Genomic DNA, 20,234 nt, shown 5'->3' with positions numbered 1-20,234 from the left:
AGCGCAACTGGACTATGCCCTACTCTACCCAGCGAAACTACGTATCACGCACCAGGGGAAGCAACGTTTCTTCACGAACCCCCAAAAAGCAGAAGACTACTTGAAATCACTCCGCAGGGCCAGAGGAGGCGATCATACTGCTGCTGCTGACTCAGGGGATGATGATCCTTCCGCTGCGGAGAACGAACATTGACCATGAACGCTTACCTGAACTACGCATTCGACTACCTAGCGCAGGTTTGCTGCCTGTTTACCCTACGTGCTCTGAAGCGACTGCCTCTTCAACAAGACATGGCGGTGTCTGGACGCTTCTGTGGTAATGTATACCAGGATCCGCTTGCCTAGCCTCGGCCTCCACCGAGGGCGGTATAGTTTTGGAGGCCACTGGCGGGTACAGCGGCTGTGCGCCCTTGATGTCGTTACCCCATCAGGTGTACCCCACTTTGACTGTTGATATGTTAGAATTGGATGTTGGGGAAGGGGGTGGGGGGGAGGGTCTGAGGGAGGGACTGGATGGCTGCAGACGAGTTTGGGACACTGTAGTGGGTGGGGGGGGGTTTCGTTGGGGGGAGGTCTACACACCGCAAGTTGTTTTGCTCTATGTCATCTCATGTTGCTCACATGGATTCGAGTCATATGAGAATGGCTGCCTCACTCTGCTCGAGAAGTGATGTTTCCTTACACTACACTAAATGGTGGTCTTAGGGTCTGCAACACAGCTACATTGTATGTCGTGGAATGTCCGTGGGCTCAATAACGCTAGGAAATGTCGTGATGTTCTCGCATACCTTACCAAACATAATGTACATGTAGCCATGCTCCAAGAAACGCACTTGTCACCGCAAGTACGGGCCACCTTTGCATGTAAATGGGCTAACACCCGAACCTTCTCCTCCTATTCCAAGTATGCCAGGGGGGTTGCCATCCTACTTCGGGCACTGTCCCGTTTCACAAGTGCGGGGAACTGGCAGATAGGGGTGGTTGTTACGCTTTACTTTGGGGAAGAATGGGCCACGACACTGTCACCTTTGTTAATTGCTATGCCCCTAACGTAGACACGCCTACCTTCTTCACTACTCTTTGGGGTAAAATCCTTGACGTGGGCTCCCGCCATATCATCTGGGGTGGGGATTTCAACTTGGCATTGGTGCCCAGCATGGACAGAGCGGATGGGGCTGCCCACTATAAACCCAAGGCAAGGGAGGCACTCGAGGGCATTGTCACTGAAGGGGCCCTAGTAGACATATGGCGGTCCCTACAGCCGGCAAGACGGGAGGGAACACACTTCACTTCACAGACTGGCACTTGGGCACGGCTAGACTACTTCCTTGTCATTCCTGGAGTTGTACCTGGAGTGTCGACAGTTACACACCTGCCTAGGACGTACTCTGATCATAGCCCTGTCCTGATGCACACTGGATTACCTGGGTGGGATTGCCCTAGACCTCATTGGCGCCTACAACCAGCGGCTCTATTGGATGCCTTGTTCCGTTCTGAGCTGGAGGAGGAAATCACAGATTTCTTTCCGAGGAACAAGGGGTCGGTCTATTCGGTGGAACATATTTGGGAGGCTTTTAAGGTAACTGTCAGGGGGTATTGTATAGCTAAGAGCTTCGGGGTCCTCCGGGACATACAGGCCACTATCCGTAAGCTGCATGGGGAGTTGCGATCATTGGAGACTCGTATGGTGGTGGAGGATGACCCTGCATTACATGCTGAGTTCAGGGTCACACTGACCAAATATGAGGAGGAGGCTGACAGGGAGGCGAAATTCAAGGGAAAACACTGGCAGGCTCGGAGATACTGTGAGGGAGACCGCCCAGGTAGGGCTCTTGCTGCTTTAACGCGGGTCCCCCGTGATCGCAATGCCATTCTAGAACTCATTGACGATCAGGGTCACACGGTTAGGGATACGGAAGCGCTACTTGCCACCTTCACTTCGCATTACCACAATCTTTACACCTCCAATGCTACAGCCGAGATGCCCTACGCCGACTATTTGAGTGATGTGGCCCTTTGTTGGCTTAGTGATGGCGACAGGGCCTTCTTGGCTGCTCTGTTTGAACTAGACGAAATTCGGGAAGCCATTACGTCCCTTAAAAATGGCAAGGCGCCCGGGCTAGGCGGTATTCCGGCCGAATTTTATAAAACATATATCGACATCATGGCCCCGGTCCTTCGTGAAGTATACGAGGAATCGCTCGCCGATGGCAACCTCCCAGGCTCTATGCGCGAAGTAGTTATCACCTCCCTCCTTAAACCTGGTAAAGATCCTGGATCTTGTGGCTCCTACCGCCCTCTTTCCCTCCTGAATTGCGACGTAAAGATATTAGCCAAGGTTCTAGCTACTAGGCTATCCTTGCTCATGACCAGGATTGTACTGCCAGATCAATCAGGGTTCGTTCCCGGTCGCTCCACTTCTCATAACCTACGCACCTTATTTTCGCTCCTCCGCACGGTTCATCCTGACCTCCCAGTCGCTGCTGTCTTTCTAGATGCTTCCAAAGCATTTGATTCGGTCGAATGGCCCTACTTATTTTCAGTGCTGTCTAGTATGGGTTTCCCTAAGCTATTCCTCTCCTGGATACAGCTCCTCTACACACGCCCGACGGCGAGAGTTCTGATCAATGGTCGTCTCTCTCACCCGATAGGCGTCACGAGAAGTACGCTTCAGGGGTGTCCTCTGTCCCCCCTTCTTTTTGCGATTGCGGTTGAGCCTCTGGCGTGTCGGCTTCGTCAGCTACATCGGGAGAGTGCCGTACAGTGCCTGCAGCGCCAAATAGATGTCTCTCTCTATGCAGACGACATCACTCTTTACGTTAAATATCCTCATCTTCACCTCAACCCTTTATTGAGAGAATTTGTAGCTTTTGGGGGCATGTCGTGGATACACATCAATTGGTCCAAGTCCCAGTTCTTTCCTCCCACCGACTCTATTGTTGACTTTCCCCTTGACTATCCTCTTGAATGGTACCGTTCGGACCTTCGGTACCTAGGCATACAAATCTCGCGAGATCGGGAAGAGACCCTTCGCTCCAATTACGGAGTGGCGATCACATCCCTTACTGCCACAGTCGACCGTTGGATCACACTGCCACTCTCCACGGCTGGTAGGGCTTCCCTCATCAAGATGGTTGTGCTGCCCCGCTTCCTCTACCTCTTTCTCAACATCCCGTATTACCCGGGTGCTTTCTTCTTAAAGACCCTGAAGTCGGAGCTCTGCCGCCTGTTCTGGGGGGGCAAGGCCCCGCGGCTAAAATGGTCTACACTGATACTGCCCTACGAGGCCAGAGGATTTGATGTCCCTGACCTTGAAGCCTACTACTTCTGCGCGCAAGCCCACTATGCATTTCATTGGATGGTTCCCACGCCCTTCATGCCACAACTCGCGTGGAGGACTGGATAGTACATCCTATACCGCTCAATGGCTTACTCTATTGTCCAGAGTCGATGATCCAGACCCCGAACACGTCAGTCTCCTGCACCCTAGACGCTTGGCGCCGCCTGGCCGGGAGACTCTCCTGCTCCTTCCCTTAATCTCCCCTTCTCCCCCTGACATTCCACCCCTCCCTAACGCTCTTACAGGAACGTGGCTTCCAGCTGCTTTGCGACCGGCTGCATATTGTCACCTGGGGTGATCTTTTCGCGAATAAAGTCTTCAAATCCATGGAAATCTTCTTTGCCACTCATGAACATTCCCCACTCGACATATTTTACTACCTGCGCCTCCGACAAGGGATGAAGGATATCCTTCCAGATTATCCCCGCGAGCCGGAACTCCTGTACCCTCTACACTTCCTGCTTAGCTCGCAAGATGGGGCGCACCTGGTCTCTGGCTTGTACCGCTGACTTAGGTCAGATATTGCCCCTTTTGAGACAGGTGCTAGGGCTTCCTGGAATGCAGATTTGCTTACTACACTCACTGATGAACAGTGGCAATACTGCTGCACTCTCACAGCCAGGATATCAGCGAGTAGCAGGCTTAGGATGATCCACTACAGGTTCCTCCAACGGCTCTATTACAAAAAACTCAGGTTCCATCTTGCCGAAACGGACAAATGTGAACGCTGTCGAGCTGAACATGCGGGCTTCTTGCACCTTGCCTGGGAGTGCCCGGCCGTTCAGGCATACTGGCTGCAGGTGACCGAGGCCCTCACCGTGATGACCAAGGTTACTGTGGAAGCAGAACCGCTTATCACTCTGCTGGGACACACACCGCACTTTCCGAAACCCAACAGAAAATTCATTGACATTGCCTTACTCCTAGCTAAACGACGTGTGGCATGTCGTTGGGGCCGTGGCAGGGCGCCGAAGTTCAAGGACTGGCTCTCAGATATGACTCACTGCCAGGTCCAACACGTCACTTATTCAGAACTCCTACCTCTCCTGAGCAGGCCCAAGGACATTTGGGATCCACTGGTTTCCTACCTGCTGAGTCAGGATGACGAAGACAATACCTCGACTTGACTGTTGGGGGGTGACTGACCGGGCCCTCTCCCCAGATGCCTGAGAGACCTGAGCTCCTGCTGCTCGTATACCCTGACTCCACGATCTATCATGTGTCTTCCTCTTGCTATACTGCTTACGCCGACACGTCATGTAGCATGAATAGCTGACTCTCCACTTCCCAATGCGCCCCACGCTCCCATCTTTTCCTTAAGACCATCACCTCATTGAGACACAACACATGACCCTTATCCTACTATTGTACATGTCCAACGGATACCACGACCACCACCAATGTCCCATGTCACGACCTATGACTGTTATTCCGTGAGCAGCCATACTGCATCGTGCTTTTTTTCTTACTTCACTCAGGTGTGTGCACAAGGCCTTTTTTCTTTCTCTTTTTTTTTTTCTTGCTTGTTAACTGTTCCGGGTTGGTAAGAATTGGGGGGAAAACAATGAAAAAAACTGCTCTGCTGCTGTTAATCCTGAATTATGTACGCCTCCCCTTCCCCTCCCTCCTCCCCATCATCCTCCCCCTTCTCTCTTTTCTGGTCCTTTTTCTTTTTCCCTCTCCTCACCCCCCTCCCCCCCTCGTCCTATTCCCTCCCTTGCCATTCCCCCCCTTGCCGCATGTGTCCTCGCCTTTCCTTTTCTTTCAGCGTGGTTTTATTGCCGCCGGGCCTCTGGGATGCCGGTACTAAGGCTGTGTCTACCACTATTACTCTTTTATCCTGTGTTATTTATAGCTGCTGGCCCCCGGGTTGTTGGCATACATAGCAGTGTAATCTCCTAATTATGCAATAAAGCAGTTTGAACACCAAAAAAAAAAAAAAAGAGAGAAGTAAACCAAATAGTCAATCATGGAATAACCATATAATATATCAATTTTACAATAGAGAGAGCATATGCACTTTAGCACTGATCAGCAGTGATAAAGTGCCCAGAGTCATAAAATAGCCAACAACAGGTCAGAAAAAATATAGGAGGAAGCCAAAAAGCTCAGGGATGACCCTGCAAAAAGGGCCAAGTCCAACACCATACTATACCATACTATACAATCACAGGCCATACCAGAACATACCATACAATGACATACCACACCATACTATACAATGACAGGCCACACCATACCATACCATACTATACAATACAATACCATATTATAGAAAAGAATGGGAGACCAGACCATGCTATACAAAGGTTATATAATTACATTATAATATAGTAACCCTTTTGAACAAAAGTTGTACAGCATAGCCAAAACACATTGACAAAACCATATCTTGAATGGTGAGACCTATTGGCGTTGTCAATGCTTCTTCTCCATTCTTGCCACGCAGACAGTGTGCCTTTGTGTATTTCCTTCTCGACTTCCTTTTGGTTTTGCTCCTCCTACCCTCATGTTTCGTTTACCTTCTGGTCTGTAGCTAATACATCTCTCTTAAAACGAAAAAAACATAAAAATGTAAAAGTTAACCTAATTGTATTAGGACTTTTGGTAAAATTCAAGTATTAATTTCACACCAGTCAGTGTTACTGACTCTTTGAGCTTGGCTAATGGGAATAGAAATACATATTTGCTAATGAGATGGCTTTGTTACACGTTGAGTCTGTTTGGTAACTGTTTAACATGCTGTATTTGGCGTGCGCTTGGGCGAGCGATTAAACAACAGCAATCAGTCTAATTCATATGCAAACCTTTTTTCCAGGGCATCTGCGCTCTTCTGAAGAAGAAAAAAATGAAAAAAGAGAATCTCGTCCCCAGACGCCAGAGACAGATCGATCGAATGGCCCGGGTACAGTGGAGCCAGTCATTTCTCCATGCAGTACAAATAGCAAGAGCAAGGCGCCATCTTTGAGCGAGCAGTGGAGGTGCACAAGCCAGCCATCAAAGTCCAAGAGCCCACATCCGTGCCCTGCAGCGACCAACACAACTCACCCAACCACAAAGGGTCTTAGTGAGACACATCTTGCTGAAAAATCAAATGATAAAACATCAGAAAGTCCCCCTACACCTCCTGTTATTATATCCACCTCAAAATCCCCTAAACCAGCGCCTTGTACTTCGAATAAATCAACAGATAAAGCTGATGTAGAACAGTTACTGAAACTATTTGCTTCCCAGTCTGAAATTTTCAAATCAAACCATATAATAGAGCACCAATCAACGATGGCAACGAAGAAACCACACCTTCCAGTGAAACCACTGACCCCACAGGCAACATGCATGACACAACCTATGACCGCACCTGAAAGCAACTCAATAAAAGACACCAAACCACCTGTGAAGGCATCAGTTGAAAGGTCCTCTGCAAAGTACCCCGCTACAGCAGCCCTTGATAAACGCTCCCCAGACCACAGCAAACCGTCTGGGTGGATGTCATTGAAAGCCTCCCCTCTGCTCCCAACACATGCAAAGGGCATTGCTACAGCCTCTGGCAGCGTCTCCCCAGGGGGCAGCAAACCATCTGTGAAGCCATCACTGGCTGCGTCTACTCCGCTCCCGACATACACGATGAGCCCAGGTACGGCTCTCAGTGGAACCTCTGTGTGCGACGGCATCCCATCCGTGAGGGCTTCACTGAAAGCGGCCTCTTCTCTGTCAATGGACAGGAAGAACCCATTGGCAGCCCCTGATAGCACATCTGCGCGAGCACCAGCAGAGGCTGCTTCGCTCCCGACAGCGTACTCGACGGACACAGCGACACAGCATGGTAGAAGCTCAGCAGATGACTGCAAACCACTTGCGAAGGCATCAGGGAAGCCTTCCCCTCCTTTCGCTCAATGCACAACATCCTCAACTAAAGAATCCCCTGCTAAAACATCTGTAAGGTCTTCGCTGGATTCTTCAACTCCCATGAATGAACATACAAAGGATATGGTTGCAACCTCTAGTAGCACCTCGCCGAGCAGCACCGAACCATCTGTGAGAGCATCACTGGATTCTTCACCTTCACTGGAAAGTCATACAAAGTACGTGGATACTACTTCTAGTAGAAGCCCGCTGCGCGACAGCAAAATATCTGTGTGGTCGCCACTGGAGTCTTCACCTCAACTGATAGCGCATACAAAGGATATGGCTGCAACCTCTAGTAGCACCTCACCGAGCAGCAGCAAACCAGCTGCGAGGGCGCCACTGGATGCTTCTACTCTGACAGCATTTATCGAGCATATGGTAAGAGCGCGTCATGCCAGCTCTCTATACAATCAGATTCAAGTTATGGAAACTTCAGTGCATTCTTCCACTTCTAACTCTACTATGCCTACAAGAAACCAGGCATCAGTGACTCATACTTTGAGTACAGACAGCAAAACATACATGCAATCATCGGTGAGTAGCCCGCCGACTCCTACCTCAATTAATAAAATCATCGCAGCGGATTGTGCTTATCCAACTCCGATACATGAGACAAACGGACAAAAGACCCAAGTTCCTTCTTCCAGACCCCCCACTCCTCATGACAGAACTCAGCATCTGATAACAGATCTCCAAGATGACGACTATCGACTGAGAGATCCCGTGCTCCACAACACATCACATGAAAGAGAGGACTATAGTTACGCTACTTCGACCGCGAAAAATGGTAAGAACGATTTCCTCATTTCTGGAGGCTTTTATTTACAGGACAGTGCTTTAGCAGATGAATCCAGAAAGGATAATACAAATTGCAAAGTAGCATTGTATTATTATTATGTTGGTAATGGCATCTTTAGGTGTAAGAGGAAATACCACTAATAGGACCACCGACAAAAAGAGCAAAATCTGCTGAAACCTTTATAATGAAGTGGTGCAAACTATTTGAAATGTGAGTGCAAGTAACATGAAATAAGACTATATGCTGTGCTATTTATGGGACAATGGTATAGGATGAAATCATGTATATTAAAGTCACAACAGAGGACCAGGTTTACAGTGCATAGGCAGAACAAGTCTGTCGAAAATCAATTTGAAATACTCAGTATCTGAATAATTATTCTTATTCCAAAATTTGTAGGGCGCACAGCTACCCGAGGGGTTTCCCGGCACCGGGCATAGGTAGGAAGAGAAAAAGCGAAGACATGGAGAGCTTGATTGAAACAACCAGGTCTTTAAACCCTTGCAGGAAGCGAGAAGAGTTGTCTCATCTCTCAAGGATGCAGGCAGGGAATTCTATAAAGTCGGCCCAAGATAGAAGAAAGACCGGCCTTTCATGCATGCCAGTCTGATTTTAGGAACCACAAACAGGATCTGTTGAGCGGAACGCAAGGGACAGCATGGGTGGTATAGTTGGACCAAATCCTTCAAGTATTTAGTGGCCGATCCTGCTTTGATTTTGAACATATAACACAGAGCTTTGAACTCAACCCGATTCGACACGTCAACCAGTGTAAGTCTCGTAGAATCCCTGAGACAGTGACAAACTTAGGTAGGCGATTACGAAGCCTTGCTGCTGTGTTTTGCCCCTATTGCAGTCTATGGATGGTCGCTTTATCAGCTCTCAGATACAGGGCATTATTGTTACCCATTCTTGAGATTAGAAGAGCCTGGATGACCGTTCTCTCTGCTGCGAGGGGAATCAGCCATAGAATATTTTTTAACCATTTCAAGACTGCGAAGCATGTAGAGGACACCTTGACCACTTGTTGTTTCATAGACAGAGATTCATCCACAGGGAATCCCAGATTCTTAAAGCTATTCACGGGCGCGGGCAGAGCTCCCAATTCAGGGGGCCAGTGCTGAGGCCCCCAAAGATCATGTCTTTTGCCTAAGATCATAACTTCAGTGTTATCTCCATTTAGTTTGCGCAGGTTGTTCTGCATTCAAGGGGCATCTCTTTGCTCACTCCCAAGTTGAGGTCTGAGGGCTTGTGTCCTAGTGACGAAGAGAGGGAGAACACAATCTGTGTGTCATCAGCATAAGAGAAGAGAGACGATCCCGCACTTTCAACCACTTCCACTAGAGGGCAGATACATCTTAAATAACAGAGGACTCAGTACCAAGCCCTGTGGAAATCCAAAGGGGAAGGCTCGGGAGTTGGAACTAGCCATCACGGAAGAGACCTGGAAGATCCGGACCTTGAGAAAGGAGTAAAACCATTCCAAGGCCATTTCCTCAATAGCCCAGTGTCTGCAGAGTTCCCAGCAGGATATGATGGGACACCATATCAAAAGTGGCGCTGAGATCCAACAGGATGAGTGCCGCAGTTTCAACTTCATCTAAACAGTGTCTTAGCATTTCTGTAACCCCCAAAATGGTGGATTCAGTAAAGAAACCAGCTCTGAAACCCGATTGAGAGGTATGAAGAAAGTTCTGGTTTTCAAGAAAGGAGGCTAGCTGTTCATTAACATGCTTCTCCAGAATCTTTGAAAAAATGGGGAGCAACGAGATAGGGTGGAAGTTGGACTGAAGGCGGAGGACCAAGGCATGTTTCCCTCTTTGGGGAACTAGACCCACCTTCAGAGAGACATTTAGAATCTCCATTACTATCGATAGTATGGAAGGATTAAGCTGCCACAATACATGTGGCGGTAGGGGATCGAAGGGGGAACCTGATTTGATATTGTACAGAATGCAATTGAAGGAAGTAAAGTTCAAGGGGGCCCAAGTGTCAGGTTTAAGAGAGGCTCTGATACTAACTACGGGTTGGATACATATAGATTCTGTCTAGTGTTAAGTGAGTCCGCTACGTAGGGCAAAGCCTCCTATGAGTTTTTGCTTAGCAGCAGGGAATGTATGTTCTCGACTAGTCAATAAAGGAAAGAGCTAGTTCTTCACATTGACTATGGGAGAGGGCAGGGGAAGTCGTCAAATTTTCTGTGCCAGATAGTTCCTTTACTACTATGAAGAGAGTTTCAGTGCAGTTTTGAGCTTGTAAAACCTTTTGGGAGTAAATCTACGTGCGGGCGGCTTTACAGAGACTATAGTATTTATCTATGGCCTTTTTATATGCGAATTTAGTTTCTTCAGTGTAGTGTTTTCTCCAGTGCCTTTCCAAAGTTTTGCACTGAGTTTTTTTCACATTTTAGCCTATCTGTAAACCAGGGCACCGGGGACAAGCATCAAATAGAGCATTTTATAGAAAGAGGGAGGGATGCTTCCACTGTTCCCATGAGCTAATTGTGGATATGCTCTTTATTCCATAAAGAGATTTGTTTAAGGTCAGGTCTGTTATCTTCCAGGATCTCATTAAATGTTGGGACATTCACCTTGGCCCAACTTCTGATTTTCTGGTCCGAGGCCGAACAGGCGGCAGTAGTGGGGACACCACTCTCAGCGTAAAAGGTACTGCGAAATGATGAGACCAGGGTAGAGGGGAGGGAGGGAAGCTGATAAGGTCAGACAAGTTTGAGTGAATAGGATTCAGCAGATGTCCAGCTACATGGGTAGGGTTAGAGTTACAGAGTCTCAGATTCAAAGCCCACAAATACGCTGTAAGTGCGTTACTTTTAGTACATTTATGCTCATCTAAAGGAAGGTTAAGAGCACCCAAAATTGTAAAGTTCACAGCTTTCAGAATGTGAGGGGCTGCTAAGTCTTGGAAACAGAGACCCCATTTTCCTGCTGGAACAGGGGGAAGGTACAACAGAATACCAGAGAAAAGTGAATTTTGACGTAAGTGCAAGTCTGAAGAGTAAGGCTTCACAGTCTGGCGCTGTAATATCTTCTGTCTTGCACTCAAAAATGGTTTTGTAGATAATTGCCATGCTCCCACCTGTCTTAAGTTGCCTATCTTTTCTAATAATAGTGTAGTTGGGCGGCAGGGCAGCTACTACATAGGGGCCTAGCCCTGATGGAGCCAGATATCTGTTAAAAAACCCAGCATCCGGCTGCCTATTAGAAAATCCAAGATGTGTCCTTGGGGTTTGGGAGGTAACAACAGTTAATATTGTAAAAAACAAATTCAGTGTGAACTAACGTGGGCCTTGAAGCATTACTTTGTGGAGGTCCCCAGTAAAGCGAAAGCTAAATCCGTTTGCTTCACTTTGAAGCCTTGTGTTGTGCACATTGTGCTTAGTAAAGGAGGTAGGCTAAACTCACAGTTCTGACAGTTGAGAGAACCCTCTCCAATCATAATGGTTCTACAGTTGGGAAGAGCCACTTGGCGCAGGATCAGCAGTTCTTGCGCAGAATAGACTTGTCTATTTAGGGTTTGTGGACCCTAGCCCCAAAAGGACGCAGATGGGTGCAGACGGGCTTGCCTTTGGCGCGGCGTCAGCGCACCTGCAGCGTGCATCTGCTTCCCGACGTTTTATGGAGGGCCGTAACGTAGAGGCTAGAGCGCGTACTCTTGAAAGAGAGCGGCACCATCAAGATGGACGCCTCTTGCAGGAATGAACCATAAGATGCCCTATCCGACGTATGCGCATTCCCACCCCTTCTCCCCTGAGGTCCCACTGGGACCTGAGAAAGCAATTAGAGCAACAAGAAAATAGAAATTTATAAATTATCAGTACATCAGAAAGGTAAGATAAAAGTTATAAAAACACATCAAATTCATAAAATGAACCATGTTGTAGGAGCCAGATCAATGAAAGTTAAAGAGCTAGCCTAACAAGCCGGGGGATAATAATCCGTGCTCAGCCACCACCCAAAGCTCAATGCAGTAGGCAGAATGGCCCAGAAGTAGGAGGAGAGGTGATACACACAGAAATACCATTATCCGCAATAGAATTGAGCTCTTCCCCAAACAATTGAGTCCCTTCCAGAGTAGAGATGATTTACGGCCCGACCCCAGCCACAGAGCAACCCATCCGATAGGTTGCAGTGCAATTCAATGCCGTATCACCAGTGGCGGCTGGTGACATTTGAAAGTGGTGTGGCGTAAAAAGATAATCATACTGCCCCGTAGCAAGCGTGCGAGCGTAGCGAGCGCGCCCGAACCCCCTAAGTAGGGTTCGGGGGGATTTCCTCCCGAGAAAATTTTGAAAAAAGAGTGGACAAATGGTGCATTTTCAAGCAAATTTGTGAAAGCAGGAAGGTTAATAAAGCAATTGTGAAAGTGCAGTTATTACATTAATAAAGTGGTGTCATATAACATAGGTAGCTGCTTATTCAGCATAACCACAGAGCTTCATAACAGACTTTGAAACACAATGCATTGCTGAGTACCTCACAAATGTATTTTAATAACAAACAAATAAACAGGACGCAAACTAGCAGCATTTAAATAGAGTGTTCACTTTTTGTAATTAAAATCAGCACGCCTGTTTTTAATGGAAGGAAACTTCTCAATGACTTGAACATTGAAGTCTGGTATTCTTTTAACTAAGTCACTCTCTATGGAAAGCATCGCTAAGGCATTCAGCCTTTCCTGAATCATGGTATTTCTCAGGAATGTTTTAATTCTATTCAAAGCGGAAAAGCAACGTTCCGCCTCTGCCGTTGTCATCGGAGTGGTGATGAGTATTTTTAGTAAAGTCACTGTTTCTGTTAGTGTCTTTTCCATGTTAAGGTTCAGAATTAAAGCAAGCAAAGAAATCGCACTAGTGGCCTGCCGGTATACATGCATTCCATACAGTACAGTTAATTCTGTTCTCAGATCCTTTTTGTTGAGCATAGGGTAAGCATCCACAGTGGTATTCAGTGCTTGCTCAGGGAAGGAAATATCATATTTAGCAAACAGATCACTTCGTAGTAATGTGGCACTCACCAAATGCTTTGTAAAAGAAAAGCGTTATTTTGCCTGCATAATTATAGTGTCACATATCTCTTTGGAAATTCGGACTAGACTGCTGATGTCTTTTCTGTGGTTAGAGAAAGTAGAATCATTTGGCAGTGTGCTGTCTAAATTGTCAACTCCTTCTCTGATTTTGTTCATGCTGGTGACAAAGTCATTGATAGCTGTTTCCACAGAGATAGTATCTATTTCACGTTTTTGTAACTTTTCATACAGTGTGTCAAGTCAAGTCAAAGGTAGCTTTATCGATTTTACAATAAAATCATAAAAGCACATGAAAATAAATACATCCAGTAAAAGACTTACTTTAAGCATTTAAAAAAGTATATAAAAATAAACATAATTCATAATGGGATTCCTCTTAAAAACGAGTTTTAAGAACATCAATTCTACACACCATATTCTCTAAAGCCACTGCAATGATGTAAATCACAAAGTCATTAGCTTTCATGAAGGGTTACAATTAATCCATGGTGGATCTACATCTGATTGCAAATTTCAGATACCTAGACACAGCAAGAATGGTCATTTCATCAGGTAAAGTGAGTAATTTAAGTAGTGCAGGTCTACATTGTCTCAAGTTCCAGAGTTTAAGAAGAGGTAATAAATATCTCTCCCCCCCACTCATAAAATCTACAGAACAATTGAGTGGAGGAATCATCACACGGACAACTGGTTAATTGTGATGACCAATCGTTTGGTTTAGGGAAAGTTAATAGCCTGAAGAAGGTTCCAGTTCTTAGGCGAGCTAAAAGCATTCTACTATAGCTAGTCTGATCAGGTGATAGATAAAGCTGCAGACCAGAGCTCTGCAGCAAAAGTTGGTGGTAAATAACAGAAGCCTTTTTTCCTTCTAAACACCAGCGTCGATCTTCCAGAAAGGCAATACAGGATTCCTTTAATGCCTTTCTTGAGATTAAAGACAATGATGAAGGTGAATTGTAAAATTCAGGGCGCCCTATATTGGTAAAAAATTCCTGTACATAGGAAAGCCACTGAATCTGTTTAGACCCCTCTAATTTAATATAGTCTGCAATATTCGCCCTGTTAAAAACAGTTTCTGTAGAGTTCCAGATCTTGTGCCAAAGCAACACAGGGCTAATCTTAATTAGATCTGTAATATAGGGCAGAACCAGTTCTTTATGACAAACATAGGTGGAGGTTGACCGGGGAACAGCAAGCAGATAACACAAGAAACCATTTTCCTTTGTTTGGATTTCATGGCAGTCTGCAACCCCCCATATACCAGCTCCATACACAGCCGTAGATACACATTTGGCCCTGTATATTTCAAGCAAAATGCGTACTGGTCTGTCCCCTAGCTTATTTGCAAACTGTTTTAAAGCACCAATTGCCCTTGAAAAAGCAAAATTCCTGGTCATAACAGCTGATTTCCAGGTACCCCTTTTATTAAAAACAATCCCTAGATAAGAAAAAGTGTTAGTTAAGCCTATCTTTGACTTTTCTAAGTACGTATTACAAGAAAGTTTTACCCTAGAGGAGGAGCACATGGTGAAGGTCTTCCCTATGTTAATCTTAAGACCCCTATCTCCCATGTATGCAGAGAAGCGAGTTAAAGCCTTCTGAAGACCTAGTTGAGTTCTAACCATAATAACCGCATCATCAGCAAACAATAGGATAGGCACATGTTCTCCATCAATTTGGGGGTAATCCACCTCCAATTTTATTAAATGGTCTGCCACCCCATGAATATACAAATTGAAAAGAAATGGAGCCAGGATACATCCTTGTCGGACACCTTTCCCTATTGGGAATTTGGATGTACATTCGCCTGTTTTTCCGTAACGGACTTTAGCCCCCGCTCCTCTATATAACTCTTTAAGAAAGTTAAGAATGTTAAAATCAATACCAAGATCTGCTAAGGTATCCCACATAACATCATGTTTCAGACAGTCGAAAGCCGAGCTGAGATCTACGAAAGTCATAAATAGATTTCCCTTCTTTGCTGCTGTATATTTACCTATTATCAATGCCAAATTTAGGCCTTGTTTGACAGTGCCAAGACCTGACCTAAAACCATACTGAAATTTGGAAAGGACAGCTTCCTCCTCAGCCCATGTCTGCAGACGATTTAAGAGAATTCTACCTGCCACCTTCATCAACGAGTCGAGGAGGGAGATCGGCCTATAGCATTTAGGATTGTTTCGATCCCCTTTTTAAATATTGGCACTACAATAGCTTCCTGCCACGTGGTTGGAAAACCCTTGATGTTACAGCTATTTAGCACATTGGTCAGGAGTGGTGCCCACAGGGTGACGTTATCCTTATAGATATCAATTTGGAATACCATCTGGTTCCTGGGCTTTGCTATTGGCGCTATCTGCATTTGCTAGTTCCACCTCTGCTAAGGAAAAGACTACGTTGAGGGGAAATAGATTTAATGCATCAGGTTCTATGGTACTCATCTGTCCAAAATCTGGGCTCTTTAATCCGGGCCGAGCATCTTGATGGTATAACTCGGTAAAATGTTTAACCCAAACATTCTCCTCTATAGCGATCTCTACCTGGTCAGAATTCTTTTCAACAAAAAACAGGGCGTTAACTGCGTTCCAAAATGCGGTGTTATGTTTTAGGGCGCTCGCCTTAATTAAGGCTCCCCATGCTGCCTGCTTCAGATCCTTCCTCTGTTTTTGTAAGGCTACCTCATAAGATACCCTGGCTGCTCTGATCTTTAACACATTTCTAGGTACCTTTTTTAGGGTTTGGATCAGGTAGGAATGTGCCTTTGTGCACTCATGGTTGAACCAGCACCTCAGCTTTACTTTCCCCCGCTTTTCGTGATGAACCAGTCAATTTACTACTAATGTGAGCAGAGATCTTATGAAAAGCTGCGATGACCTTAGTAGGGTTGAGGTTCTCCTCTAAGCAGATCATAAAATCTTCTGTCTGGTGCTCTACTAAATTCTTTAAAAAATTAATCGGATTTACCTTGTTCCATTTAATTACATAACCATTGGTTCTAGCCAAGGAAATCCCATGAAAATAAATATTTTCAGCTACTTTAGGAACTTTTCAGCCACACCGCCCTATTTCAAATATTTTGCTAATTGGAAAGTGGTCACTGAGCGCGATGTGTTCAGTATTAAATGAGAGGACACTACGATGGTAACTGGTAGAGACCAATGTATAATGAATAGTAGACCGGGACCCACGCCCGACAAAGGTGGGTTGGAAATCAATCTGTGGATTGCATAATTCATTAGCAAAACCTAAGTCCCAATCATATAATAAATGATTGAATAAATTCCCAAGCACGGAGTGCTCAAAGTGTGTGCAGGGATCGCCCTTAAGATTCACCATACCACAAGTCTTCGCATCACTATGTGAACATAAATGGCAATTAAAATCCCCCGTCACTATGATGTATCGTTCTTTCTGTTCAAATCCTAGTCCCCTAGATATGGCATCATTTAATTCGTCTAAGGTTCTTTGTTGGTCGGCCTTTGGGATATTGTTATACAAGTTAATCATGATGATGGGGTGGTTTTCACCCAACCTTAGAGAAAGAACCTGGTAATAATGAGACCCCCCGTAATTAAACAGTTAGTAGTTAAATTAATTTTGTTGGATATAAAGGTACATAACCCCCCTGAACATCTGCCTCTGTTATTGGATTGTGCTGCTAAGAAATGTGTGCGGTAACCTTCTAGATGTATCTCAGCCTTCTCCCAGCATTCCTGGAGGTAGATTACGTCAAACTTATCTAAAAATTCCAGGAATGTTGGGTCCTTTATTTTATTAGAAAGACCCGCTACATTCCATGATATTAGGCCCATCCTAACCCTTTGGGCATATAGTGATGTCCCTACATCTTGTGTGATAGGGGTTGGGGAACTGCCTGGGCTGGATATATGAACTGCTCTGGCATCATCAACCCCCACATTCTTAACAGGTAACTCACTTCGAGTTGGACTACTTAAATTGGGCATTTCGGAAAGGATGTTCACTGGAGTACCTGGCCTACTCTTCTCATTTACTGTGGGGCATGAAATGGTGGGGTTTACTGTTAAATCAGTATCCTTAGCCTCGAGGGCCGGGGACAGTCAGTCTACCATATCCAAACAATCAAATTTATTGGCAGTCTGAATACCTCTCCAGGTGTCTCTAAAGGCTGAATCTCTATTAAAGTTAAAGTTACCTCCCCAAACACCCCCAGTCACCCCCCCAGTCCCGTCGGCCTACTCTTCGCTAGTTTCCCTCATAAGCATCGTGATCGGGGCCAGGACGCCATTTAGGGGGATAAAAGAAAGAGAGGCGTTTAGTAGCAATACCTTCAGTTCCGCCTCGCGTGTTCCAAGAGCAAATATGATCAACCGTGTGTGGGTCCTCAACATTTACCACAATGCAATCACCTGGGATTGTTTTTCTCTCCTTCCCTATCCAATGTACCCTACGCACCATTAGAATCGTACTAAATCGGTTTGGCGGGAGCGGTCTATTACTATTCATCCAATGTTGAACCTTACTTTTTAATGACCAGTTCGATTCCTCCGTATGGTCCGCCAACTCTGGGACCCTCCGTCATAACCAGCACATAGGGGTTTGACTCAGGCGGTAAATTCAGAGTGAGTCCGCCGTCTCCTCCTTCCCTGTTCCGCTCTCTAATAGGAGGTACAGACAGAGCCCCACGTGGTTTTCCTTCTTGGCTGGGATGTAAACTAGGATTTTTTATATTATCTCCCTTATTATTCTCAGTATCTGTGGGGGTTTTCAGTTTTGCAGGCGCCGCTGGGGTGGATATAATTTTAGCCGGGGGCCCCACGGGTTTATTATGTTTTGATTTAATTGATTGGTTACGTTTATTGGCCCCACTTTTAAGTGCCACTTTAGTTGGTGCGTTTTTGGTAAGGGCACATAAGTCAGCTAGCTGTTTTTCTATATGGGACAATCTAACCTCTAGAGGGGAGAGATGAAGTTTAAATAGCTCACCCATTTTAGTTAGGAGTAACTCCTCAAATTCATCAGTGCCAGAATCGCCAACGAGGATGGCAGAAGCCTCAACGCTTACTGAGCTGGCATCCCCGTTAATCGGATCCAGTTCTGGTTGACCATGGCCCCGTGATGCTGGTTGGTCAGATTCGTCCCTATGATTATCAGAAACCTCATGGGTTTTCCCGGCTTTTATTATATTCTTCTGTTTATCCTTTTTTTTCTTCGGTATGGCACCCTCCCTCCTTCCCCTGAACTCCCCAGTACAGTTGCCGCCTGTCGATAAATTCATAAATAGTTCCGGGGTTTTATCCAAAGCCAGGCTTAGTTGAGAGTCGGTTAGGAGCTGGGATACTGATAAATCTACCACTTTTGGGACACTTTGAACATCAGCATGGGCGTGTACAAGGCCTGTTTCCCTAGCCTTCTCAAGGGTTCTAGCAGCTGAAATGAGACCCAGGGACGATCTTTTTGCCAAGGCAAGATCTTGGGAAACTCTATGTTCCATAAGAGTAATCTCTTGATCGATGAACGAATTTGCTCTTATGACGAAGCTATCTATTGGGCCTGTTAGCTTGTCCCCTCCCGCAGCCATTTTGCTCCGCGAGCCTCGAGTAGTCATGATGTAAACTGAACCCAAGGCATAAACGCGGAGACACGTCTAGAATACAGTAAATAGATGAGATAGACAGTTTTTATGAAATAACAAAGAGGACTTACAAATCAGCTAATCCCAGAGTTTGGAGGGGGGCCCGGTCCGGTCATGCTCGGGCACGAATGGGCACAAACGGGCCCGCCCTTGGCCCAGGCAAGTCCGCGCGCGTCCCGCTGGCCGGAAATGGGGATGAGCCCATATAGTAGGTTAGAGCACACCCCTTCCGCAAAGAACACAGGTAATCAAAGTCCAACCCAGATTTTAAAGTGCAGGGAGGAGGCGGGAAGAGGACCAGCTGTGGCAGATCAGGCCGCACTGCACGCTGGTAATCGCAGTCCCGCTGTGCGCCTCTGAGTAAATGTTCCGCTGCAAGGATTATTCCTGGTCCGGTAAACAAGTGGGGACAGCGCTCCCTCAATAGAACACAGATCGAGCGGCCCCCGCGAAGCGGGGGCCGCGAGGAGTAGAGTCACAGGTGCAGGAAAATGGCCCAAGAATGCCAGAGTACACGGGGCTTCAGCAACACGCCCCTTCCGCAGAGAACTACATGGGGCTTCAGCAACACACCCCTTCCACAAAGAACACAGGTAATCATACAGTGTGTCAACCTGAGGCATTATTTTATAAAACAAAAACAGCAAAAACTGAAACTCCCTGTTTTGCAGTGTTGTAGCAAAGCCACGGGCCTCATTCCGGCTTTTGTAGTCAAACTCTCCATTGGCTTCTATGGTGTCGAAACATTTCTCAAGATCAACCCTATATTGGTATATTAGGCAGATTGTACGAATGTGAAAATTCCAACGATTTGGGCCTCCCTTTGGAATCCTTCTGTTAACAATGGTATGAAGTACCTCCATTCTTTTGGGGGAGCGTGCGAAGAATGCTGCCATTCTTCCTACATCCAAGAAGAATATCTTTGCCTCAGAGATCTTTCCTACTGATTGTTGCATAATCAGATTTAGTTGGTGGGCATAACAGTGCACGTAATGGACATTAGGGTACACATCTTAAATTTTTTTTTGTACTCCACCGGAGGTTCCACTCATTACTGCAGCACCATCGTAGCTTTGTGCAATCAGTTTTTGTTTTTGAGGCTGCTCTGGAAAAATCAAGTTTAGTTCCTGTAGAATAGCTGAAGAAATGCTTTCTGCACAAGAGTCTCTTAAATGGGTGAAACCATAGAACCTTACCACAACTTTGTTGTCACTGTTAAGGTACCGAAAGACTAATACTGACTGTGTTTTTAGTGGCCACATCAGTGGTGTCATCAGCCTGAATAGCCACAAAGTCTGTGTTTTTCAACTCTTGTACGATAGTGCTTTTTACAATCTCTAGCATGCACTCAAGCAGTTCATTTGGCATGATTTTAGAGGTGCCCTTGAAGACTGTAGCACTTGATAGATGTGCTTCCATTTCATGGTCTATGCTTGCTATTAAGTCCACAAGGCCTTTTGAATATCCCAGGATTTGCAGAACCTTCCGATTCATCATGCCCTCGTAAAGCCAGTTCAAAAGCACCACAG

At 46.0% G+C, this 20,234-nt stretch overlaps 1 protein-coding gene across 1 annotated transcript in view; it reads left to right on the top strand.

The window, feature by feature from the left end:
* The window catches only part of LOC147734648 (zinc finger CCCH-type antiviral protein 1-like), a 713,249-nt gene that overhangs the window by 317,060 nt on the left and 375,955 nt on the right, over window positions 1-20,234 (top strand). The window contains exon 5 of the mRNA XM_086952945.1: window positions 6,159-8,033. Within this exon, the coding sequence (XP_086809071.1) occupies window positions 6,159-8,033 (1,875 nt within the window). The remainder of the gene's footprint in view (window positions 1-6,158; window positions 8,034-20,234) is intronic.

Source organism: Lissotriton vulgaris, chromosome 1_2 (assembly GCF_964263255.1).
Source record: "Lissotriton vulgaris chromosome 1_2, aLisVul1.2, whole genome shotgun sequence".
Classification (NCBI taxonomy): domain Eukaryota; kingdom Metazoa; phylum Chordata; class Amphibia; order Caudata; family Salamandridae; genus Lissotriton; species Lissotriton vulgaris.
This window is presented reverse-complemented; position numbering and strand designations above follow the sequence as displayed.